The sequence below is a fragment of the Centropristis striata genome, chromosome 16, assembly GCF_030273125.1.
Source record: "Centropristis striata isolate RG_2023a ecotype Rhode Island chromosome 16, C.striata_1.0, whole genome shotgun sequence".
Taxonomy (NCBI): domain Eukaryota; kingdom Metazoa; phylum Chordata; class Actinopteri; order Perciformes; family Serranidae; genus Centropristis; species Centropristis striata.
The window spans coordinates 12,789,710-12,817,698 of NC_081532.1; the positions used below are offsets into that span (position 1 = coordinate 12,789,710).

A 27,989-nucleotide genomic window follows, 5' to 3' on the forward strand; every position below is an offset into this window, starting at 1 on the left:
TCATTTGACGGTTTCCTTGGAAATGTTTGATGTCTGCACATGTATATAGCTGCCAACAGAATTCAGCATGTTGAGCTCTATTTGTGTCCACTTAAAAAAGCCGCGGGGCAAATGGACAGCCTCGATTCAAACATCACAAACTCTCCTTTGGGTCTTAAAAGCTTCTTGAAGCATTCTCAAGTCTATCTGACAATCCTGCTGCTGAGCCTGAGGTGAAGCTATTTTTCAGGTAGGTGTTGACATGTGCAGACGTCAGATGTTTTTAGGTCAGGTGTCAGATGTTACAGGGTCTTGGTCTGATTGTGCACAGACACAGATGGTACAAGTTCTTTTATCGTGTTTGGTGTGGTTTATACTGGTGGTTTTTGCTGCAGTTCATACATGCTTGTCGACAGGTGCGCTGCTTACCGTTGACCTCCTGGGCTCCTGCGTCTGTGAAAAGCATGCTCATCACCTCCTCGAAGTTGCAGCTGGGCTCGGATGCATTGCTGTCCTGGCCCACGTGGTGCAGCATTCTCTTCAGAACATCATCCAGGGAGGCAGCTGTCTCATCCAGCAGGATCGTGGCTCTTGCCAGGAAGCCATCCAGGTCCCGGTGAGCCCGAATCTCCTCCTCAAAGTTCATCAGCTTCACATACTGTGGAAAAGATCGAATTCTTTCAAAGTCTGAAGTAGTTTCATTTGAGATTTCTGTGCTGATTCTGCCAATCAGTGTCATTTTAAAGACCAGAACACATCCTCAAAAAAATCTATTAGACCAAAGGCATAAACAACTTCCAGCTGTGTGTCTGTATTTTTGGTTTGGAATATTGAGACAGATACTAAAATATAATGTGAAATGTGTAAAATGTATGATGTCTCATATTGCATTTGGAAAATTAAGACTATTAAAGCTTGCCTGCTACGATAACTGTAGCTCATTTTTTATTTTTTTCTACAGATCAATGTCATTTTTTAGGAAAAGCTCACTTAATATTTCACAGGACAATATACAAAGCTGAGCAGATAAATCTAATTCAACCCTGAACTGGATGACACCAACTACTTTTAGCATCGAGGTTCTTTTTTTGGAATACTTTATTTTCAGATTTCTTCAACAATCTACAAACAAGACACAAAAGAAGCTGCTATTATGTATCCTTCCAAATAACCCAGATTGAAAATAAGAGAAAGAAATATCTGTGCACAGAGTGAAACACAAAGAGAGACTGCACTAATATCACTTTAAAGAGGCTTTCTTGTTACATGATCACATCCCTATGTGAGTGTGAATTATGTATATATACTTGAGACAAGGCTTTCAAAGTTTCACAAAGGTGTCATATCTTTTTCTAAGACTATGTGTGATCTTTTCACTCTTTCATAGCCAAAGACCATGCATCAATAAGGAGGGGGAAATCAGATTTCAATGTGTGCTATGAATTTCCTGGCCGCACATAAAGCGATTTCCATAAAATTAATCTGAGAATTAGCTGAAGACCAGCTGGCCATTGTGAAATTCTCTATTAAGCGAATCTCAAGACCTAATGGGAAAGTAAGTCCTGTGATCTTGGTCAAGGTGTCACAGTATTCATACCAAAAAGGCTTCACATTTGTACTAAGATAATACAGAGCAGAAAGGAGCCCACCTCTCTGCCACATCTGAAGTTCATTTTTGACAATTCAGGTTTGGATTTATATCATTTCTGTGGAGTGAAGTACAGCTGATGGAGGAAATTATACTGAATCAGTCCTTACTGGTAGTGGCTGACAAACTGTCTGAAATATATCTAATCAGAGCTGTTCATCAATTTATGTTTAAATCAGATTCAAATCTCACTCATGGTGCAAACCTGGATTTGGGCCCTCAGCTAGCATAAAGAAGAACATTTTAGAAATACATTTCAAGACTAAAGAAATTCTTAGTTGGCTAACACTTTTTTCGACTAATTGATTAGTTGATTTAATCGACAGATCTGTAAAACTGAGTTCCTCCACAAAGCGTCATGTAATAGCACCACTTTAAATCTTGTCTGTAGCAGAGGTGTGCTCAGAAGTCACTGGAAATAAGTCATTCAGAGTAAAAAGCATTTAAAAATGATTAATCGACAAAAAAATATTAGTTGATTAAAACGAAAAATTTACAATTAGACGATTAATTGATGAAGAGTGGGCAGCCATAATACATTTGGATACATTTCCTACATGAAGCTGGTTCTCCATATCAGTAAATACAGGTAGTATGGAAGTCATTCCAATACCTGATTAATTAAATTAAAGACTTGGTTGTCAGACGATGGGTAGCCTGATTCTATACCTACACTGTAAAACTTGTTACTGTAAAATTACAGTAAATTACTGGCAGCAGTTTCACCAGTTACTGTAAAATTTACAGTACCTCTACTGTATTATAGAAATATAGGGCCGTTGACTGACAAACTGTATCGTAACGAAGAAAAAAAATAGCGCAACATTTAAATGTTTAACTCTAAATTATGTTACAACTAATCCATTTCAACTCGATATTAAGATTACTGGAAAAACAACAACATTGTGATTATTTCAGCCCAGACAAAAAAAGAAATAAAATAAAACTTTTCTTCTTTTCGAAAATAACAGCTTTATTTTCCCTGACATGCTCAGCTGAAAACAGTAAATTCCTGTAAAAATATCACTTTGACTATTGGAATGCCTAAGCAATCATAATAACTCCCACAATGCATTGTTTTCACAGCAATATACTGTACAATCATAATATAGCAAGTTACTGTTCGAATTTTTCTGTAAATTTACAGCAAAGTCTTACAGTGTAGTTCTATACTATACTACCGTAAAAAAATAAATAAATTATAATGTCAAACTCTTTTAAGTAAACCACTCACAGATTGGGCCACACCACAAGTGTAAAAGTGCCCTAAAGCTTTGACCTTAAAGTACTGTCCATTTTTAAATAACAGCGCACAAAACAGAAGCTTAACTCCTCAAAAGCTCATCAACACTGACTGGACCAGTGGTGTCTGAGAATCACCTGAGAGACAGACGAATGGGCAGAAAGTACAACACAGCTCGATTAAGAGCCTAGACACCCACCAGTCCTCGATTTTATTGATCGTGTGATTGACAGAAATTCTGAAGATGAGTGGATTCCCTGCTGTTCTTTTTAAATAAGACAAGCACCGAGCTGAGTCCATGTCTTCAGTCTTTGGAGCTATTTGTGTGGAGAGCTCTATAAATAATTTTGATTTGTTTGTGTGGTACATCTGTCGGTTTGAGATTTTATTTTGCTTCAGGTCAAGTGATTCACAAGGTGTGAACTGCAAATTAATTGGCATTATTTTAAGATTAGTTTTTAGTCAGATGCACTGTGAAAAATTAGTGTTGTTGGTCAATACTGTTGGATAGAGCACTGGGAAAATCTTTCATTATGTTGAGAAAGAAAGAGAAAGGTACGCAGCTGTAGCAGAAACCTAACCACATCAAAATTAATTCCAAATATAGATCACTGCAAATAAATAGATCCATAACAAAATTCTTGGCGGGGAAGAGACGATGTGACCATGTGAAATTGATAAAAAAACAGAAGGAGAGAGCAAACAAACAGAAGTGTAATACAGAATGGGGAGATTAGTGAAAAGAAGCAGGCAAGCTGTTGGCAGGAACAAGGCACAACAAAAAGAAATCTCAGACAGGCTCATACTGATGAAGTCTGACTCTTGACAGTCGTGGTCACCAGTTTAAACTAATGCCCTCTGAGTGTTGCTTTAAACTCATCAACTGTGGAGGAAGAGAGATACAGGATACCTGCAGGGCAGGACACACGCAGAGATCTATCAATATTACTTCTTATTTTAAAGAAAAGCATCTGCTTGGTTGCTGGCATCAAAGTTGAAGTTTTATTGATGTTTCTTAATTTGATATTTTGAATATTGTCACTGTACGTCATTCAATTGGCTTTCATGCTCACTTATGTTGTTTAGCCTTTACATGCACCTCTGGAAAATAAACTCTTGTAGGGCTGCAATTAACATTTATTTTTATTATCAATTGATCAGCCATGTTATTATCTCAATACATTGATTCATTATTCTGCAAGATGCCTATCAAAATTTAACAGAGAAAAACAAAAAAACGGTGTCCATGGTTTTTCAAATGTTTTTTTTTCTGCACAGCAGCTTACTACAGCCCATATTTATGCTTATAGTTAGGCAGTACCCTCTAGTGGCCATAGTAATTGTGATGGAAGTGATGGCGGAAGTGAGGATACAGAGTATAAAGAACAACAAAGTCAACTTCAGGATGGCGGGAGGGATGGTGGGTGGGTCAAAATGTCATGAAAACCGATACTTTGGTTGATGTCCAAATTCTGAAAATGTGATGGTGCTCATTTTTCTGCAGTACTGCAGCTACCGTTGGGACCTGGGAATGCCCAGTGTCTCTCCACAGCACAGCACAGCTTCCCCTAGTTAGTCCCCGCTGGATGACTCAAACTCAGAGTGTTGCAGCACGGAAAGATGCTGGACATTCCCCTTAAATTCCAAAAACACCACTGCTAAATTTCAAGCACTGTTTCTCATCCTAACATTGTTTAAAGATAGCAGCTAATATTGGTAGCAAGAATAACAAGTTACTGGACTGCTGAGTAGTCATTGCACCTTTGTCTCTGCTGAAAACTGGTTCATGAGTCACAAAGCTATGCAGAAAATATGCATCTGTATATTTCTGTATGACCCCTGAGTATTAGTCCTATTGTTAACTGGTTCACTAATAGATCCCCTTTGCTCACAGATTTCACAGAATTACTTTTGAATAGATATATGTGACAGATAGTTTGAGAAGCAACATCTTCTTAGTTGTGGGTTTGAAGTTTTTAAAACTAATTTGAACATTCGACATTCCACCAAAATTGTCTTTTGTCATTTAAGGAATATGCAAACAGTACAACCCTTTCTCCTTCGCTTGGACTCTGAGAAGATGACTCTGGTAGATGATTACTGAAATTTGCTTAGATTTGAAATTCAGACATTACACCAGTTTTAAAGTCCTTTCATTGAGAGTAATTTTAAAATCTGCAATTGGTTTTTCCAATCACATAACTTAGTGATTCAAAGTAAGGCTACAATGTTTGGTATGTTAATATGAAACTCTTGTACACTATGTGGGCCTTTATTTAATTCCATTTAATTGTTTTATCACCTTGTCCCATATTCATTTGGGATTGATTCCTGTAACTTAACTCTAAAACACTAAAAGTAAAGCTGCAACGTATTCAAGATTATTTTAATAAATCATTAAAGAAATGTTTAATGCTAAAATGGCAGAAAAAGCAATTTTCAACCTCTGAAATATGGAGATTTACTGCTTTTCTCTGTTAGTTTAGGTATCATATTTAAGTGAACACCTTTGGGAAAAACAACAGATTTAAACACATCACCTTGGACTCCTTGAATATTTTCTGACACTCTACAGACCCAGCAAAACATTGAATAATTAAAGAAAATAATATTCAGTTCAATCGAAAAAGAAAAAGCAGCCCTTAATGAAATCAGGGGACATATCATAAAAAACACACTTAAAAAAAAAATCTTAGACAGAGGATGAATACAGGCTTATTGAAACGTACCGTGTGAGAAAAACAATGTGTTTTATTGAACAAAGGAGGATGTAAACATGTTCTAGGAGACCACCAAATATGCAAATTTGCATTATTCGGATTTATTTAAGAAAATCAAATTCCCATCCTATGCTGAATACAGCAGCTATTGTATATGCCTGATCATCGTTCCTAAAACCAGCTGCAATCGTGGAACAATACAAGCGAGCAAACAGTGGAGAGGCATGAAAAGCTAAACAGCAGCAGACAGCAGTTTCACAGAAGATATTCACACTGACAGCAGAGCTATTCAGTTGTCAAGCATATCTTACATAAATTGGATTGTTTTTTACAAACCTCAGTGTGCTTCGAATGTGCACCGTGGAGCTGTGGATTATTAGAGTATGTAGGGAAATATAAGCAGGAGATTTGAACGCGGTATTGCATGACACTCATGACTCAGCCTAAAAATCTTTATTAGAACTTCTCTAGATGTAATAAAGCATAAGGTTCTGACTATGACTGAAGACTAAAGAAGACTATGACATTCTATATATTCTGATATTCTTTCTAGTCTTCCCTTCTCCCACTTAATCACTTCTACTTGCTTCCATGTACAATAGTTTAAAATGCTTTAAAATTATATATATATATATATATGTATGTATATATATATATATATATATATATATATATATATATAGTCTAGATTTGTGTCTTGTGGGGTTTCCTGTGATGTTTTTGCCCTTTATGTATTTTTATATGAAATCTGTTGTTTAATTCTGCTGCCCATCTTGTCCAGAACTCCCTGGTGATATTGTATCTCAACTGGACCTTCCTGGTTAAATAAATATTGAATGAATAAAATAGAGTAAATAAAGCTATTAAGAAGGCAGCAGCCATCTTCTCAGATCTTTGGGAACGACTACAGAGCGGTAGTCATTATCCCCTCAAACAGCTGAAATGGGGCTGATTCTGATCAGGATCAAAGCTCCATCAGAACACTGAGGGGACTGATGACTGATTAATGGGGGTTTTCCACTTATAAATTAAGTTCAAATAAATGCCAGTGTGAGAACTAGTGTTGGTTTCGCTCTTTTGATTAAAATATGCAACACTGTGCTCTTCATTCTAAGAGCTTTCTGACTAGATTGGAGAATTTAAATCTTGTATCTGAAGTCAAATTTTTGAATAGAGCTGAGCTGTACTGACAGATGGCTGCGCTCATTATCAGCAACGAACTCAGTTCTTTGACAGCGAAAAATCCCTTTTTACTTTTAATTAATATTGCATAACATTTAACTCTGACTGAATATTTATGCTTACCTTTCTTGATGTGTTCAGTAACACACAACCAGAGTCGTCAGCATCTGCAGAGAAACAAGACAAGAGATACAATTACACAATTAAAGAGTGCCAAAACATTGTAACCTGTGAAAATGATACAATCTCCCTTTATTATACATTTAATTGTATTGGAAGTACCAAAGCTATTAAAAAAACAGACCAGATTTTGTTGGGGTTTTCTTTATTTTCTTTATACTTCATGTATACAGGGGAAATCACATAAGCACCATTGCACTGTGAAGCAACACTAAAGAGATACTAGAAAATTTCCTCTGGGGAAATTCTGAAAGGGCCACGGGGGCTACTGCCGGTGTGTGTACACTATGATGAGATTCTTCAGAGATTTCAAACTATGCCCTTTAACCTCAAAATGTGTGTGTGTGTGTGTGTGTGTGTGTGTGTGTGTGAGAGAGAAACATGTATGTGGAGGAGTGTGCGCGCATACGCGCGCATTTGTGTGTGTGTGTGTGTGTGTGTGTAGCGAAAATCGCATAAAGTTACCTGTGTGTGTGTGTGTGTGTGTGTGTGTGTGTGTGTGTAATTAAAATCACATAAAGTTACCTGTGTGTGTGTGTGTGTAGCGAAAATCGCATAAAGTTACCTGTGTGTGTAATTAAAATCCCAAAGTTACCTGTGTGTGCGTGTTTGAAGCAGGTGTATGCATGTGTGAGGAGTGTGCGCACTTACGCGCATGTGTGTGTGTGTGTGTGTGTGTGTGTGTGTGTGTGTGTATCTGTAACTGTAATCACATCAAAGATCAAAGGCAATCAGATCAAAGCAATCAACTGAATTAACTGATACCACCTGTTAAAGTTCCGAAGGAGTGACAGCAGCCAGAGGTGGACTGGAATTTCTGGCCTCGAACAGAAAGCATTTTTGGCAAGACCATAATACCTATCATTGATTCGACTTCACTTTGAGCGTCCTGAGTTCTTCATGAACGTCTACATATGTTTTTTTTTCCAGAAAAATGAAAAAATAGCTTTGTTAGAGCGATCTAAAAAAACTGTTCCATATCCCTTTTTCAAATATCTCCCTGCGTTTTTAATATGGGACCCAATGAGGCTGTTGGTGGTTTTGGTGGCGCATCTTTGCGTCGTACGCCCAAACTATAACTCTGACAGCTTTACCAGAGGATTGTGAGTGAGAAGACAAATTTTCCTACATTTCTATGTATAAATTATTTCTGTAGAGTGGAATTTGCGGCCTGGAGCGCAGTTTTCAAATTTATTTTTTGACAGTTTTACCTCTCCCTCTACACTCTGAGCGATGACATCACACACTCTGACACGAACATTCCGTGCAATACACACCCATTATAATCTCAGAATTTCTCCAAAAATGATCATGGTCATTGAGCAGGGATTGATAAAAAACTATATGACCTATCGAAACGTGGATTAATACACCGATACACAAGACTTGTGTCTACTGTTTAAAGTTTAAATGGAGTCTCTAGGTGAAATTATGCTGGAGAAGTAGACATTTAAAAATCTCCAATGATTGTTCTTTTTCGCTCATTTTTTGTTGGCCGTCCCATTCATTTCAATGCAAAATTTTGAGCAGTTTTTCGCGACTTATGTCGCGAAAAATTCGTATTCCGTAGAGAAAAGTAATAGCACACCGATCCCGATCAAACCGCACGTTTTGATGTATAATTTGTCCTGCAACTCTTTAAGTTGTAGGACTAGTAGCGGGACGAAATTGCGTCCGCAAGAGGAATAAGAAGAAATCCACAGTATAACAGTAGTGCTCGGGGCTTTGCCCCACTGCACTGGTCCCTACAGCTATTGCTGTATGGGACCAGTGCTCGGTGCGATTGCCCCGAGGCCCTAATTAGGCCTAAAAGGTACTATAGGGAAAACATTTAAAAAGAGAAATAATAATTTTAATTACTATTAACAACATCATTACAAATGTGTTGTTACCCATTCAACCTAATAATGCACATTTTAAATGATAATGTCTCTTTGCAAATCTCTGTGTCTCTGTTGTCATGTCTGATGTTGAAATATGCAGCACAGATTACAGAAGTTTATCCATCATCCAGTATTAGTTAAGTTACTAGTCTGTCACTTGATGATTGTGCCGGCAAATATAATATAGATAATGCCCTTTGTAATAGTTGAGTTAAATAGCAGTACAGGCTAACTGTAGTCATTCCCCTAAATATTTTTTTACATAATGCTGCATTTTAGTGATGGAAGAGGTCGTATGTTCTATTTTGTTCCTTTGAGGCCAAGGCAGGCCAGATTGAAATGGTTCAATCAGCGACCAGTTCTGGCCTGTGTTTGACTACACCACAGACTGTGTGATCACAACGATGGCAGTGATTGGCTGCCTGTTAACAAACCATACTGTACAAAGTCATATATTCATAGATCTGATGGCAAAAAGAATCAAATGCAGGTATTGTTTGACTGGTTTGACTGATACTACTTGGTACTGGGTTATTTCGCTCAATAACCAGACCTTCAGTAAGGTAACCATTTCTGAAAAATGACTATAAGCTTCCCTGTAGATAAACATTTTCTATCAAACACTAATAATGGTATGACTTCAACTTTAGAGAGTCCATGGTTTAGAGATGACAGGAAATGAAAGGAGAAAGAGATGTGGAATGACAGGACTTGAAAGCAGACTTGAACTGAGAAGGTTCTTGGCCACAAGGGCACCCAGAAACTCCAGCACTCGAACAATATACAAGCATTTGCTTTTGTTGAATCAGAATATTACATGTTAAAATGCTTAGCATTGCTTGATGTTCTCTATTTGCATTTAAAAGCATGTTCTTAGCAACAGAGCATTCATTATTGATGTTCGAAATTCTGAAATAAAGATCACAAGTAACAACCACTCAGCCGGTACAAAAAAAGGAGCCTGAGACCTTTTTTTTTCCTAAGTGATGAAAATGTCAAGAGGCAAGTCTCTAAATGCTCTCATTGAACAGGGATTGGAAGTTCTCTGCTGATAAGGTTTTAATACACACGTCTGTGGGGCTGAAGCGAGCGCTCAGATAAAGTACAAAGGTCTGGATTTTCCCAGTGTCAAGAAAAAGGGAGAAGGAGGAAAAACCTTTTATGTTAGAAAACAATACAGGGACAAACCCAGGCAATGGGGTTTTCAACACACTTCAGTCCCTTAACTAGCAGATTCAGTACCCTGCTGACTCTCATAAAACAGTCCACCACTGCCGTTACATAACGCAGTTATCGCCGTTTACTGTGGGGAGGACGTTATTAGGTTACCATGGGCTTTCCTTCTCTGCTCCACGTGATGCACTATGTCGGCTCCGTCTGGAAATCAATCAGAGCTTAACTCCTCCCTCCAGCGATGGAAAAGCAAGAAAACCCCCCTTTAACAAGCCAATAAGCCTTAGGAAAGCACCAGGATATCATAATATCAATAATCCAGCCACAAGTGAACATGTTTGACTGCAAGTCTGCACGAAAAAGAGGAGGGGGGCTTTGCTCGCCATAGCAAACACCTTGGCATCATAAAACGCTGCAGGCAGCGGAGGAAGAAAGACAGCCCCAGCCCCTACCTCTATGATGAGGCTGTGGCAGGGGGCACGTGTCGTGTGCAGTGGATTTGGTTCATCAAAGCCTCACAATCAAAAAGCACACGGCTGGGCTGATCCGCTCCCAGAGGGGAGAGCGAGCTGCAGCTCTAATTGCTGTCAGGCTGCAGCCGTAAGGAGATATTCATATATTCATATAAGATTACCTCGTCCCCGGTGATCACCTCCTTCTAATGGCCTCTGTATGTCTCAATATACTGTGTGGCTTAAAGTAATCCAGGAGAATTTCAGGGTTTAGGGATTAGGGAGAGGAAGTGTTCAAATGTGACATGGGCTTGTTTCCCTACTTGCTTCCTTATTTGATCAATGTGACACTACAACTGTTGATTATATTCAGTCTGCCACAAGTGTTACGTAATCTCACAGTGGAGTGTTGTATTATTTTTGTCATTAAGGGTGCAGGGTGGTGACTGAGGATGGCTGTATTACTGTGTGACTGGTAAGTGTCCTTTGGTCGAGGCTTGGCAGTGTGTTTGAAATATGCATTTCAAATATGTGTCTGAAATTTAAAAAAATTAATTGGTTTGGTAGAGGTGGCAAAAAAAATCAATTTCAATTAGCAGCACAGGTTCATATTATTATTATTTTTTTCCCTTGATTAAAATGCTTTTTCCATCCATCTACATCTCTGTGTATTATTTATTTTGTAGTGTATAACAGCAGGGATGCAGCGATCAGTTCAAAATCAGAGCAGATACTGACCTTATTAAGTGAAGTTTTGGTTAAGGACAGAGGTGAATCAAAAATACTTATTTTTTATGTTATATGTAAAATAATAACCTCTCAGCTTTTACACATTCCTTATTGGTAATGAGTTATAGAATCATCGTCGGGCATACAAACCCTGAGGATCAGCAGAATACAGAATACGCAAATACTTTTTGTGTTACTGTATTCTCACTGATCCTTTCTTCTTCTTCTTACTACAGAATCTATCATTTTAAACTCTACATCCACTTAAAAATGTGCTTTTGTTAAGTTTATGATGATCTGATGTACAGATTCGCCTGCAGTTATGTAGAGGTGGGCCACTAAGTGACAGTGATAGAAAACCTTTAATCCAATCAGAATACTTTAATAAAAATGCCTACTTTAAAATACAAATACAAGGTTGGACCCATGGGGTCATAAGATGAACCTTAGGGGTTACAGAGGGATTATCAAAGTCCAACCATCATATACAATTTGTCAACATTAGTAAAGCCATTTGTCAGCCATGATGTTTACAATTAGAATAAATTAAAAAAAAGTCAGTTTCCAAGTAATTTATACTTTGGATTGTTTTTAAAATCCCCCTTCGCTGTTTAACCCTAAAATATCTGACCTTCACTATAGTGACTTGTGTCTGTGCAAAGTTTGTCACCAGAGAGGTGTTTTTTACATTCCTCTATGGAGAGAGAGGTGTTGGTGCACTTTCCTAAGATGTGATATTCATTACCTATGGATACAACTTTGAAATCCAATCAAAAGCTGTAAAATAAACCTGAAACCTCCGGCGCAGAACAGACTTGTCAGAAGGTGAAAACACACAATAACATCATAGCAGATTGAACACTGACAGTTACAAGCTAAAAAGCTAAAGAATGCTAACTACACTTACCATTCTGATACATCTGTTAGTTGCCCATTTTGGTGCACAACAGACTCTTCATCTGAGCCTCGAGGCTTAAACATGTCTGGCTGAATCTCTCCGATGTTTCCTCAGAGTGAAACTAGACCAGACCACTGCAGTCTGCAGATCGTGAGCTCGGCACAGAGCTTTTTCACTGGTCAAACCGGTGTGAGCAGCAGTCTTTATTTGGGACAAGTAATGTTAAAATATTAACCATAGCAGAGTGTCTGGAGGCAGGACTTTAAATTATGTAATACTTTCATAGTAATTGATGATGATGATGATGATTTTTGTTTTATTTTAAACTTCTGACTCTCATTTTATCTTCAAGTTCTCTATCCTGAGTATACTGTATGTCCATGAAACAACAGTTATAAAGGTCAAGTAATGACCTTGATGGAAATCCAAACCCTCAAGTTTCCAGTGTGAGAGGCGCCCGTCCTTCCTCATGACTTTTCCACTTCAGTATTCAGCCAAATTGATTGAACTGAAATGGAACTGAGCCCAGCGCTGGCAGATATATAATCATGAAATCAATTCTATTTATGGGGAGCATTTGACAGCTTTATGACAAAGTTCTCTGAAGAGAGAAGAATGGATAAGATTATGTCAAAACGATTAAAAAAAACACAGACAACAAACATCCTTGTATTACCAGCTGACAACATTTCCCGTAAGCTCTTCAATTTCTAATCTTCAGCACTCACTTCTTGAATAACTGTCATCAGTCATTTTGTTTGATCTTAGCCTGATGCCACTTACACCCTGATACTGAACAGAATGAATTACTGATTTCTGGCCTCACATGAGCTTTCTGCTGATACAACCCTGATTCCAAAAAAGTAGCCATGCTGTGCTAAATGTTAATAATAAAAGAATGTATCCAATTCAGAAGTGTATAATTACAAAAAAAATAAAAAGTTTTTCTTTTCTGTAATTGGGGTTGTACTTCCAGTATTGGTGTATGTTTGGAAACAGTGTAATCTATTAATAATCATTAACAGATAAGAGAAAAATAACATAATGTATTAGAGTCGATTTTTGTTTAGTGTGTTAGCATGCTAACACTTGCTAACTCACAATAAACACGTACTACAGCTCACACTGATAGAAATCTCATTACTTTTGCAAATATCTGATTAGAAATCAAAATATTGGAAGATTAAAGTTTTGATCTGATGGACGAAAAGTAACAAATGTTTAAAACCACAAACTGACCAACACAGCAACAATCACACCAATATAGAGCCTAGCTGCTAGTAGAGATGAACATTCAATTCACAATTATTGTGACCCAAATTATCATGGCTATCAGTATTATTGTGTTATTGTTAAATGTACTGAAAATGTTCAAAATGTATTAATACAAACACTGAGATAATTTCACCAAGTTTTATATTATTGATAGTGGATGGTGGGTGGGATGCTCCAATCGTATCTGGTACTTCAGCCCTCCGCCTTTGTACAAGTCCCTCTGCAAATCTTTTTTTATTTGGTTCTCTTACATTTATGCACCGTTAAAACCAGACTAAATACAAAATTAACCAAAAGTATCAATTTCACTGTGATTAGGACTAATCAAACAGTTTTGGGTTGTGAAAGCACCCTTAGAAGTCTGAACATTTTTTTTTTTTTTACCATAGATTATCGCAAAACCAGCATCAATTTCACCCCTTGCTGCTATTTTGGCTAAGAAAGATTCCCTTGGGATGGTCTATAGTAATATTACATGACTTTTTTAAAGGCAGGTCTGGCCGCTCATGCTTACTTTGCTCTGATCGCAGTACATCTCCGACTGGTTTGGTAAAGACCAGTTAAAGTCAAAATACTGCTGAATAAACCTCTGAAGATGTATCTGCCTCATCTATTGTGCATGAACTGTAGTAAGTGCTTGAAGGCATTTCCTCAAAGACATTTTGATCACCGCGCTAGAACCAGACAGACTATTTTACAGGGGTGAGTGTTCAATATAACTCAAGACAGCAACAGTAACAGCAGAGCACCATGTGGTCCAATCCAGAGTGTCAGGACACTTACACAAATACAAAGTTGTAGCTACATAGCTAAAACTGGTATCTTTTTCTTTTCATTATGGATCTCCCACTCAACGACTTTTGAAAGTCGAAGAAGAAACATTTTCAGTCCAGAAAGAGAATCTTTTTCTAAATGGGTCTGCCACATAAACCTGACATTCAGCACTTTTACAGAGCTTTATTGTCCTTTTGAACATTTCGGCTGCACTGAAAAACAAAATGAACCTAGAAATGCACGGTGCATTGCCAATAGCATTTCGAAAGTTGTTTTTTTACTGTGAATGGATCATTTACTACGGAATTCACATCTCATCTTATTGAAGCTGTCACAATTTTTTTCTTTACTCAGACAGTGATGACAAACCTCGCCTCATCGTCTTTGTTTTCCCGTTGTCTCCAAGAGACAAATTCATAGCCACTAAAATCCACTTCATCATTAAAATGTGCCTCCGCTCAGCCTAATTTCATGTTGGAGACTAGTTTTTTGTTCTTTGATTTTTTGTGCATGCAAATACAAGTTTGCTGATTTATTTTTTTATTTAAAAAGAAAACATGATAATTAATAAAATGAGATGGATGAGCACACAAGGAAGAACAATTCAGCGTTTCAAAGATGAATATCATGTGGGGTTGTATTAGGGCCGTTGGAATAAAAAAATGCTCTTTAAATAACTCAAATAAAAACGTATCTCTAGTGTGATGCCGTTAAATATCCAACAGGCACAATATCAGAAAGGTCAAGATTGAATACTGTCCCAGAAACAGGGCTGGCATGAGACCAGAATTATAAAAGCCTCCAAACTATGACTCCATTTTCTCCCGAAAGAAGCCACAGTTAAACATAGGGAGAGAAATGAATTAATTATAACAGACAGATGTTTTTGAAATTAGATTTAGGTAGGAGCTGCTGTCTCTGGGTCTGATGTAATCACTAAGCTATTTGCTTTTCCACACCACTGCTTATTTAGCCAGACAGGATGTGATTAAAAGTCCTGTTCAAGAGTCTTACATTGATTTGATATGGTGGACATATTCCACAGTGGCTTACTAATGTGGAATAATAAAATAACATAATAATTTGTGACATAAATTAAAAGCAGAAACAGGCACGCAAACAGCTAATGATACTGGGGTCAAATGTATGTGACAACTAAACTTGGGAGAGAGCAGGGAGGAGGGGTAGGAATAAAAAGCAAACGCACTAATCAACATTCAGCTGTGCTGTCAGTGAATAATGCACTGAAAATCTGGGCACAGACACTGTTGGGCATGACAAACATTCTGCACCTGCGGGTGAGAATTTTGCCTGATGACATGCAGAGAGAATTCAACATTTTACAGCTGTATAGAGGGAGAGGAGAGTGGTACAAAACACTGTCAGGATAAGGGGTTCAGCTCCCACTAGAGCCAGGGCTGCGAATCAATGGCTTGTGTAAGGGGTGAATTATACGAAAATTATAAAGCATGAGATATAAAATTATCTATAATTTTTCTACTGTGGATCCAGGAGGTCGTGGAGATCTTTTTGGCGACACCTGGAAGCTGCTCAACATCCTCCTGGATCCTCATATATATTTTCATTTTATGTATAATTTTTGGATTGTTATAAATTGGTATATTATATTCACATGACATCTATTACATGTCTGTCTGTCCTGGGAGAGGGAGCTCTCCTCTGTCCCTCTGTGTGCTTATGAGGTTTCTTTTATTTTTCCCAATTAAAGTATTTTGGGGTTTTTTACTTTGAGGGTGTAAGGACAGAGGCTTAGATTTTAAAAAACCCTTGAGGCAAGTTTGTGATGTTGGTACTGCATAAGTAAAAATAGACTTAGTATTGTGTTATTGTAGGCAGTGTTGGATTCAAATAAGCTTTTGCATCAATGTGATGAACTTTCGTGATTTTTCAGGATTGAAATATGAAAACTGCACTTAAAACCTAAAAGCAAATAATAATTTAAAAAACACAATATATTGCTAATACCTGTTTTGAACAATTTGAATGTATTAATTGGATCATTTATGTTACAATTCCAAAAAAATCTCATTTTCTGTCAGTATTCATAATTGCTTTCCTTTATTCTGAAGATGAAGACAGTGGAGCTGTCATAGCAGGAAAACAAACGTACAACTAGTTTTGTTAACAGTGACTCCATCAAGTGTCCCAGTGAGCCATGACAGTGAGTCGGCATGCACAATATCAGCACCAAAATGGAATGCGTTCGTTTTTAATGTCATCTATTACACCTTTGCTTTTCCTACTATGACAAGCAAAAATGTCTGCAGTGAAAAAGGTCTATGTGATCATGATTCTTGTTTTTTTTCAAGTATTGTATTCACTGGGGTAGGGAAAAACATTAACAACAGCTTTTTTAACAGTTCCTCATTTGATTTCTTACAATATTGTATTATAAACTGGTAAATAGGAATATTAATAATAATAAACTTTATTTGTATAGCACCTTTCATACATGAAATGTAGCACAAAATGCGTTACAATTTGGTATTATTAACAACATTTATAAAATGGAAGTTAAAAAGTTAAAGTTGTAAAAGTAAAAAATCTAGATGATAAAAAAGTACTTTACAATTGTGTGATGGGTCTGCTCCATGTTTTTTGCTCTGAAGCCACTGTCTAAAGTCTTACCATCCCAACGAACACAAATTCACAGAGTGGTCTTGTCTAATCGAAATTAATTGCACAATAATTCACCCCATCACGTCTTCCCATGGATTAGACTCACAGGTTGTTCCATTTGGTTGAAAACTGGCTTGGATGCTAACAGCCCCAACCCCACCAATTGCAAGTTCAACTGTATTTAGATAACATTATTTCCTGTAAAATCATAATGCAAGCATTATCACAAGCGTAAAATGAGTAAATAGAATGCATAGGATCACATTTTAAAAAATCATAAAATCAGTATTAAAAAGTGCAGCAGAGAGCAACTGCAAAGTGATTTAAATGCTCAGGTAAAGAGATGTGTTTCAAGCTTTCTTTTGAAAATATCTACCAAGCTGGCTTCTCTGATATCTATGGGCAGCATGTGATATAACATCATGAACACTGGAACGTAAAACCAAAATAATTTGTGAACTCTGCAAGCTCTGGAAACCATCGATGGACAAGGTAAAACCTGGCTAATGTATAAAGATGCTGATGTGAAGAAAGTTGTTCTATTTTCGGTCTTATTTTTACATCCTGGCCCAAAGGTCCAATCACCACCCACCTGTTAAAATTTGCGATAATGAGCTTTGGCTGTATAATCTGTTCTGCTCTGACAGTTTACACTATGACTCTCTAGTATTTTACACTTCTATTTTAGACCTGAGATTCATAGCACCTGTCCAACTTGAGAGACAGAGTTTTCACTGCTGTTTTCCTCCTCTAACTTGTTCCCAGCTTGCACCACTTCAACTCTCTTGTCAGATGCCTTAAGTGTTACTATGTATGGAGAATGAGCCCGAGTGACATGGTCACCTGTCACATTCAAAGGGAATGGGCATCTCTCCCTCTCTCCTTCTCTCTCCCCATGGTGCACCTTTGACTGTTGCTGTGGTAACGATAACCTGTTGACTCGTGGGGTTTCTGTTGATGGGGTCAAAATCATCTGCACCTGCAGCTGAGGAGCTGTCTGTCAAGTAAACACCTGCCATCGGGCTCTGGATGGACTCAGACCCTACCAGACCTCGGCAGAAAAATTAGTTTAAAGTTGTTTTGAGGATTTTTCTTTATTTATTTTTCTGCCTTTGAAGAATGTGTCTCATGTTATGATATAAAACATGAGTGCATGAAGTGTGAGGAACAAAGACAAAAATTGAGCGGGTGATATTGATCACATGGTTGAACAGCAGAGAAGATTATTGACTGAAGGAGGCAGCGAGACAATTTTGAACCTTTTTCAAACCTGGGCAGGGTGATTGTGACATTCCCACATTTACCCGATCTTGGACGATCGCATCACAAGTGGTCAGTGCTAAATACAAGTGTAAACAGGTCCAAGACGCATGTGATCGATCAGTCAAGCCACTTGTCGAGGTGTTCTAGGATGCATTTGACCACATATATTTTGTAGTGTAAACGCTGATGCGTCCCCGACAAGGCCAGAGCAAGATAAAACATCAACGGTGGTAAAAATGGAGAGGAGCCCTGATGTTCATGGTTAGGGTTCAAGTGAATTTAGATGTTTAATCTCAATTTGAGCTTTTGAGCTCCAAAGGAAACTTGCTAGCTAGATAGCAACTAGCGACTTGAGTTGTTGTTGTTATCCGGCGTAATAAATGTGCCGGAGTGGTCAGCTGGCGACCTTTGGAGACGCATGATGCACACAGGTGTAAACAGTCTTGTGTCTCATCTAACCACATTTTAAGTTTGAACATTGTCAAAGTGAAACCAGATCTTCCAGTTTCTATATTAGAAGTCGGAAATCCTCCATTGACATTTGAAATAATGCTAATAACTAAAATCCAACCTTGGAACAGATACTGTTGTCAACAGTATGTAATGTGGCTCACTTTATACGTTTTGAGGAGCCCCACCCCCCGTCTTACTTTCTATCCGACTTGCTCTCTCTCTCTCTCTCTCTCTCTCTCTCTCTCTCTCTCTCTCTCTCGCTCTCTCTCTCTCTCTGTACTGACCTGGCCCAGGGCTGATCTGGTTGTCATAGAGGTGGATGTCATCTCCGCAGGCGATCGGCGAGTCCTGTATCTCCTCTCGGCCCTCGCTGCCCTCCTCCTGCTCCACCTCCCGCTGCTCTGGGGACACAATAGCACAGGGTCACCTCCTGGACCTTACTGGCTACCAGGCAGTGCAGAAAACTCACTTTTATTAGTATCATCTTTAGTCAAAGTAGCTCGCAAGTCCAGAAATCCTGCATTATTTCACCAGTCAGATCAACTTTTAGAATCAAAGACTATTTAATTTGATATAATAACCATCTACACTAGTATGTATATTTCCTAGTGTTTTTTGGCAGAATACACAATAAATTCTTATTCTGAGAGAATATTTAGTAATTAAGATCCTTCAATTAGTTTATTTTTTATGTGTACCATTAGAATACGAGGCTGATTATATCAAAATTTGAGTTCCATTTGAATTTAAACCAAAACCACACATTATAAGTATGTAAAAACTACCAATATGAGAAGTAAAAACTACCATTACAGCACCGCCTAAAGTAAAATCCTGTCACAGTTGTGCCCTAACAAAAAGTTAATACAGCAACAAAATACTATTACAAGAGATTCTGCTTTTCTGTGACAGATTATCTGATAGTCAATGAACCATCCTGGCACTATAAAAGACATCTGGTGTTCAAAACAAAACACAAAAACTCACAAATATTGTGTCAGCTGAAGAATGTCATTACGAGGCCCACTTGTCAAATATGCACTCAGATTTCACAGCAGCAAGTTGAGAGTAGAAAAAAAGGTTTTAACTACAGGCTACAGCTACAAACAAGCTTGATTATAGGTTTGGTGTATATTTTGGGTTGCAACTAACAGTCATTTTGATTATTTTATTTATCTATTTTTCTTTTCTTAATCAACCCTTAGAAACCCTCTATAGACCCATTTTGCAAATGAGTAAATTAATTATTTATATTTATTATTTATATTTTACACAATTTGTGTAAATTCATTATTTTTAAAATATTTTTTTGTACAGGAATTATTGTATGATTTTTTTATACACTATTTGAGCAAATTTATTATTTTATGTTCTTTTTTAAATACACGATTTGGGTATAGAATTATTTTTGTATTTAATTAAGCAAGTAATTTGTACACAATTTGTATTAATCGATTATTTAAAAAAAAAAATTAATACACATTGACTGGGATATGCTTTTGTTTAGTAACATTTAGTAACATTGCTTTAAATGCATTTTTTTTTGTTGTCTTAGAGGACAAAAATATCCCATTGCTAAAGCTGCTTAATACATACTATATATTTTAAAAACAAAACAATAATGAAGGGTGTAGCTTGCTATGTTTAAAAGGTGACGGAAAAACAAAATGTAAAATAAAAGTTCAATTTGCTCAGCCCTTCTCCTGTCATTGTCAGTAATCGCATCTCATCCCAATAATCTCATCCCATAATTATTATTATTATTATTATTATTATTATTATATATTATATTATTATTATATACTATATATATCCTGGCTCTGCCCCCCATTGGTCCAAGGCAATCCAGACTCTTTGCATTTCTTGTTCCCCGCTGGTGGAACACACTACCAGTTCCAACCAGAGCAGGGGCGTCCCTCTCTACCTTTAAAAAACTCCTGAAGACCCATCTCTTCAAGGAGCATCTTCTTTCCTAGCACCACATGATAATTCCACTCCTCAAAGAAGTGTCACTAGCACTTATTGATGCACTAATAGCTCTTATTACACTATACCTTGATTGTTTGTCTTTACTCTTCCTGTAAGTCGCTTTGGATAAAAGCGTCTGCTAAATGACTAAATGTAAATGTACTGCACTATTATTATATACTGCCTAGTCACAATAACATTATTACCATCAAATCATCAGTGCAAATACCATCATCTTGCCACTGTACCTTACCTACCAACTTATCTTCTTTTAAACTTCTTAACTGTCCTTGTTCTATTCTGTGTTTCTTCTATTGTTGTTTTTATTTATTCTACCTCAGTATTCTATTCTATTGTATTTTATCATTATTATCTATCTATCTATCTATCTATCTATCTATCTATCTATATCTATATCTATATCTATATCTATATCTATATATATCTATATATATATATTGCATGTCTTTGCTATAGGTTGTAGTGGCCTATTGGATTGGATGATGCAATTGTGTGCATATTTACTTTGTTGTCTCTTGAATTCTATTTATTTTATAACCAGTTTTTCTCTGCCGATGAATCAGCACTTATTCTGCCAGAATAAATGAAAGAGTGTCTTGACGTGACTGTAAGCAGCACAAACAGATATTCTGAAAAACATATTCCTATTGATTTATCCAGGAGAGGTGCATTAATTACTTTAATGCATAAATAAGTAAGCAGAGGACCTCTGTGTCTGACAAAGAAATAATGCTGGTCGGTGGTTGTTTTGAAATGAAGAATGAAGTCTGTCGTGAATCAGCAGGTATAGGTTTTTAGACAGGTTTTTTTGGTGTGTAATGGACAGGATTTTGTCTGGTAGAAAGCATCACAAGACTCAGCCTGCAGCCTGTTTGTATGACTCATCCCATTTTCTCTTCCTGACACAGCAGCCTCTTAAATCCAATCCTACAGTAACTAGTGGGCTCCCAAATATCATCGGGCGATCGGGCTTGATGCGACGAGAACAATACTGGTGCTCTTTATCTGCTGACCTTATCTGTGAGGAGGCCCCAATTTCAGTTCATTCAGTTTGTCTTGCATCAGGATCATCCCTCAGCACTTGACATTATTTGAACCTCGCTGTGTCGTCGCCTTTCCTGCATCCCTCTGTGCCTCAGACTCACCAGCTGGGCTCTGACTTTCAAATCACCTTGGGAGAGAACAGCGGCTGTCGTGCAGGAGGAGCAAATCAACGGTTTTACTTCAAAACACGATGGTGTCAATTTTAGAAAGTTTTTAAACATTTACTGCGTATTACTATTTATTTATTTGTACACATTCTATTCCAGCTGCTTTTTACTTACTTGTCTATTTTTTATTTAATATTACACTCCAATATGCAATTCAGTATTCAGAATTAGGGATCATTTTATTAAAAAAACTATAATCCGGAGTCTTTTCACAATGTAATTAGAATAATAAATGGCATGTAGACGAGCTGCGCGTGAAGCCTAGCTCCCCTCAGTAACTGTGACCTGCCAATAACAGCATGCAACATGTAGAAGGAACAAGGATGAGAGATGTTTGATATGAAAACACTGAATGATTGATGGGTTTCCTTCAAACAGTGTGCAGTGTTCTGCAGCAGCCTTTGACATATGTTTGGAGCTGTGACATACAGGAACACAACGGAGCAACAAACAGACACACAACAGCTCCAGTTTGCATCATTTAGGATGTTTTTAACTTTTGTGCTGTGTATTCTAAGAATTACTTGAAGAAGATACACAACTGTTAAAAAAAATGTCTATAAAACACCCGAGGTGAGGTCATCAAATTTCTTGTTTGTTCAATTAATTGATTGACAAAAAGTTAAAATTTAGATTATCAATTATTTTTATTTAGTGATGCTAACAATTTTACTTTTTCAGTTCTGATTTCTGACTAATAGGCTGAATGCCACACTGTGTGGAAGTAGGGCTCCACAATTTAAAGAAAAATATAAATTCTTGCAATTACATCTTCTCATTATCTTCTCAAAACTTTATTAAACAATCTCTTCCAAACATATCACAATGAAAATCATTGTCAACCATAATTGACAGAGGATTTTGTCTGAAAAACAAATTTATTCCAACTTTATGGGCTACCGTGTATTTTTGACTGATATTGCAACATGATTAGTAATAATAAAGGGAATGACATCACAGTATTTAATTTAAAATTATATTTTGTTACACATTTCACCTTTTAGAAATATTGATCCCCAACTTGCAATTTGGATAAAAAAATCTGATAAAAAACATGTTAAATACAAAATACAAATAACACAAATAAATACAAATAAATACATAAGTATACATTTACTGAATTTTTATTTATTTTTAAATACATGCAAGATTAATAAATTGTGCACAAGCAACTTTGACATTTTTTTAATTAACAGGAATTGCAATTTCAATGAAAAACTTGAAAAAAATGGTCAAAGCTTAAAAAACAATTTAAATTCCAGTTTATAATTATTTGCAGATTCATCAGTAATAAAAATAATATTTAGTTCTTTAGTTTTGTCTTACATTAATCTAAGAATTATTTCAACACAATTTGTCGACTAGTTTCAAAGGTTTAAAAGTTGGAATAGCTAAAATCACCTGAAAAGACATAAACATTACTGTGCTTTTATGAGTAATCAAATCCTCTCGAGCTGTTAAGATGAAGGTCACGTTGGTCTTTCGCTGTGTGGAACCTTCCAAGTTGAAAACGTTGATGACAGCTAAATTACAGGGTTTCCCACCGTGCTTTTAAGTAGAGACGGGCCACCTCGCCTGAACTAAAGACCACCTTCACTAATTGAAAATTAATGCACATGTAAGACAAGTAAGCTCCAGGGCAAAGAGCGGACACACTGTTTCAAACAGTGCCTTTTAAATATTTAAATGAGTGGTAATTGTTTAAGTTATTTATTACAAAAAAAAATAGTAGTAAAGTAATAGTTGTCTGAGAATTTGAGCCAAAATTCCCTCGGGGAAATCCCTGATTCTAACATCCATAAATCCACTTATAATAAAAAATGTAGAGTTGCTTCAAAATGCAAAATGAAAAAGCTACAAGGTGAGAAAAAAACTCAAGGACAATCCCCTCAATGCATCACTTCAGAAAACACTATACTGAACACCTTGTTTAATGCATCCCTGTGCCCATCAAGGAGATCACACGAGCAGCAATTTTTCTAATCATTTTTTCATGAATTTGCTTTTTCAAATCCCATTCTTCACACATTGAGTGTTTTTTCTGGTTTGTGATCTAAACTACGATGAACATGATTTAACCCAAACATGTGCAGCTATAATCATATTCAGGCACTCACAGTTGCTTGCCAGGCACATTAAATAAACATATTAATAGTTGATATGACTCAGAGACATATCAACTATTAACACACTAATGAAGAATATAATGACATAGAAAGCACTACTCATTCCTCCAGTGAAAAGATACACAACTATTATTTCCGTGTCACCCTGCTCACAGGCTCTGATTGCCAAGTGCATTCGGAGAGCATTGGACTTCGAGACCAGCCCTCGCTAATGAACCTCTGAGATGACAATGGTGGATAATGCTTACTTGCCTACAATAATGTAATTGCATTTATATCCTGATAAAAGGTTGCCTAATAAAGACAGTTATGTTGGGCTGCAGCAGGGGGCCTCCTGTGATTCTGCTGAGTGAATATATGTGTTGCAGGGGAATAATTGGCTGGGGGAGACAGGGAGATCCAATGCAAGCATATTCTGTCCTGACTGCTTGTGCTGCACATACTAATTGGGTGCCTCTCCTTGGCTTGAAGGTAATGAAACTGCCGTTATCATAACAGCCGGAGCAAAGTTCATTATTTATATCCAAATGCACTGGAGTGTGAGAGCTGGGAGAAAATTCTGCGTGTAATCTTGAACTCATATCTTTCACTATGGATATACTGTACAATCATTGGCAGCATTCCAATATTTAAAAAATCCCGTACCCATCAAGACAGGCTTAATTTTTTAACTCACACCGAGCCTCCAACACATGGATTCCTTGTTGTTGCTTTATTTTCCATTGTGGAACACTGACTGGGGTTGGAATTTAAGTGTACATTGCATTCATATGTTCTGCTGTTGGCTCAGACTCACCCATTTCTTGAAAGAAGTATCCATTCTTGGACATCCCAGAGGGAGGTGCCTCTGCAGGAGAGAGCGAAACAGAGAAAGACAGTAATCACTGAGGTGAAACTGGCAACAGTAACAGGCCCTGCAGGGAGCAATTTTCATTTTGAAATGAGATACCCATGATTTGTTATCATTTTTACACAGTAATTGTTGGTATGAGTGATGAATACGAGTCACTATTGATCAGACTTTTGTTGGGCATTCAGTAATGATGTTTAAGAGGCAAAGACTGGTGCGTTTAAATGTAAGCATATCATGGACCCAGATAGTACAAAAAATATTAACTTTCATTCACTCACTTGCTCATGGACAATCTGCCCCCTAATGGCCATTAAGAGACATGACAATGTCTACTAATAATACATCTAAAACCGAATACTGATTAAATTTCTTGCAAGTTTCATGATATCTCCAGAAGCAGGCCTGTAATAATAGCTACATTTTGTCTGACAATATTTTGTCCCAGAAATAATTGCAATAAACAATATTATTGTCATGCATGTATGTGCGGGGGAGTTGCCTGAACCCCTCCCATGGTGAAACTGCAAGACAGAGAGAGGGAGGAGAGGACAGAAGCGACGCTACCAGAAATCACAGCAAAATGTTTCTCAGCATAGTTTGTTCTGTTAATTCAAATTAGGTGCCGTAAAAGATTAGTAATTTAATGGTCAGGAAAATCTTGCTGTTTATATGACAACATATTGGCAAACTAAATTTCCTGCCCTGGTAATAGTAATGATTTATATGGCCAATAGAGGTCTTTGTTTAACAGAATGTAAGGTACACACGTCCAATAACATTTTTCAGGTGCTGGATCAAAAAAGATCAAACCAAGTAACAAACTCAGAAAAAAATATCCGCACACTGTGATAAAATAGAGCAAGCAACATTTCTGCACAAACACATTCATGTGCCTATATACTGCTTGTTCTGTTTTGTAATGGCCATTTGACAAAACCTGTCGAACATCTTTGTTAGATCAAAACGTTGCAGCGCAATTAAAAATACTGGGAGATTTAAATACAGCGTGCAGATCTTCATTTCCAGACAAGTCCCTTGAGGCATTTGTCACTTAAACGTAAACATCTGTTGTTCTTGGGCATTTGCTGAAACTACTGATGCTGTACAGTCTGTTGTTCTTTTATATACTACTGCATCAGATAACTATAATGTCCAGTATCTACAGTAGCAGTGATGTTCCTCATTCAAATTCAATGGATACCTAGGAAATATTTTTGGGACTGCTGTCATTAGTTGTTTGTATATTGGTGATAAAAAAAAGTTAGATTGCATTTTAAATTCCTCTGCATAAGAGTCAAACTAAGAGCAAAATAATGCATGTTGCCCAGACTTATACTGTATGTTTTATTGTTAACCTTAAGACACTATGTGTACATTTTGCTCTGATTGATTTGAATGTGTAAGTAATAAAACACCTTAAGTGCAAACAACCTCAAGAAGGAAGCTGCCTGACTTTCCTCAGTCTGATCACCTCGCCAGATTTACTGATATCGAAAAAAAAATGTATCTGATAAACAGTGAATATTTAGCTTGTGTAATACAGGCTTGGTATGTTAGTAAAACTTTGCCTCCTAATGAGGCCATTGCTGTCAAAGACACAAACTAGGCAACCCTTTAGTTCAACCAGAAGGCGAAAAGAAGAATTCCCTTTAGGGGATGAAAAGTGTTATCAGAAAAATGTAAGTGCTCCATTCCTAACATGTTCATTAGGTAGAAAAGTATGTTAACGGGCAATAATTATATGCAATACACATTCTTTTCATCAGCAAAGGTCTTGACATTGCTCATACATTCAGTGATAATCCATAGTGAGTTTTTTGCTTCCAGGCAAGCAATCACTTTGCAATGGTAGTGTTCATCTTCTTTTTTTAAAATGGTGGATATCTCATTTTGGAATTAAACTTAATCTGGTGAAGAGCTTCACTACAAATGCACAGAGGGGGAATTTAGAGTACAACATTTCAGAGTGTTTGTCACACGGCCCTGTGGATGTGTGCAGCATGCGGATGGCACAGAAAGACGAGGCAGATATGGAGCGGGGATACTTTGAAGGTTATTGAGACATTGTGGGTTCATGCTGAAGGAAAGGAAGGGGGCTGCTGGAGCAGGCTTCAATCAGGCTTCTCCTGAGCATTAAGCCAATATGTTTACATATTTGTCCTATAACCAAAGATCAACAGCATGTCTCACAGGTATTTCCCTCCTAGAATTACAGCCACTGCACACAAAGGGATCACACACAAACAGTACCAGTACGAGCACACACACTAACACTGTTCTCTCAAACTATGTGAAACTCTGAAATAGCATTGGGACGTCAAGATATCCTCCTGGAAGGATTCTTTGATGTGACAAGCATGAAAATACAAAATACAATTTTAATTATACAAAATGTTCCTTCACTCTTGGGGTTGGACTTTGCGACAAAAAAAAAAAAAACAGAACAGTTCAGGAATAAAATAACTGGGGATCCATTTTATCCCCACAACAATTAGCTTGTGTAATCTGCACAGGTAATGATGTAGCTGCTTGGGTCTGTAATAGATATTTGCATTCTGCGCTGCCTGATATGTTGATTTACATGTTTTTTAAATCCTGACTGGAAACAAAGTCTTCCCTATGGAATACAAACATTTTTTAAGGAATACTTTTGGGAAATGTGCTTATTTGCTGAGAGTTAGAGTGTATCCATACCAATCTCATGTCTGAATTCCAGGTACTGGTACCGGTATCAGTTCAACCCTACTTTCATATTGTTCAAACTAAATATATCGTCATATTACCCAGCCCCTGTAGAAGGTGCTTAAAGTATTGTTTTTCTGCAAAGAAGCGATGATTTCTAAAAAGTGGATGCTTCATTCACAAAAGAACCGCCAACATTTCAAGGTTGAAACCCAAGATTAGTATTTGAGGATCCAACCAAATAAGAAATACAGTCACAATCTCCCCTTCTTTTCCTGAATTACGGCATTGAAAATTAGTCAGAAAATATTTTTTGTAGAACCTTTTGATGTCAAAGTGAAGTTGACCGTTGGATATAAAATGCCATCACTTCATTAATTTTCTTTTGGATGTTTGTGTGTATTTGTTGTTATAATCAGCGCATGAATTCTTGAGTTATGGCCCAAAACATAATTTGTGAGGTCAGAGTGACCTTGTCATTTGACTTCCAAAATCAAATAAGTTCATCTTGAGTCCAAGTGGACATTAGGGGCACATTTGTGGCAATTTCCTTAAGGCATTATGAGATACAGGAATGAGATGAACTTGAGGTCACAATGACCTTAACCTCTGAACACCCAAATCAAATCAGATCAT

The 27,989-nt window shown here is 37.1% G+C and overlaps 1 protein-coding gene across 3 annotated transcripts in view; it reads right to left on the reverse strand.

Annotated features, from left to right (window-relative positions):
- The window catches only part of slc4a11 (solute carrier family 4 member 11), a 131,227-nt gene that overhangs the window by 48,641 nt on the left and 54,597 nt on the right, over nt 1-27,989 (reverse strand). For all 3 annotated transcript variants that reach the window (XM_059352896.1, XM_059352894.1, XM_059352895.1), the window contains exons 2-5: nt 24,615-24,665; nt 18,777-18,893; nt 6,896-6,939; nt 409-637 (exon numbers count right to left, since the gene is read on the reverse strand). In XM_059352896.1, the coding sequence (XP_059208879.1) occupies nt 409-637; nt 6,896-6,939; nt 18,777-18,893; nt 24,615-24,665 (441 nt within the window). The remainder of the gene's footprint in view (nt 1-408; nt 638-6,895; nt 6,940-18,776; nt 18,894-24,614; nt 24,666-27,989) is intronic.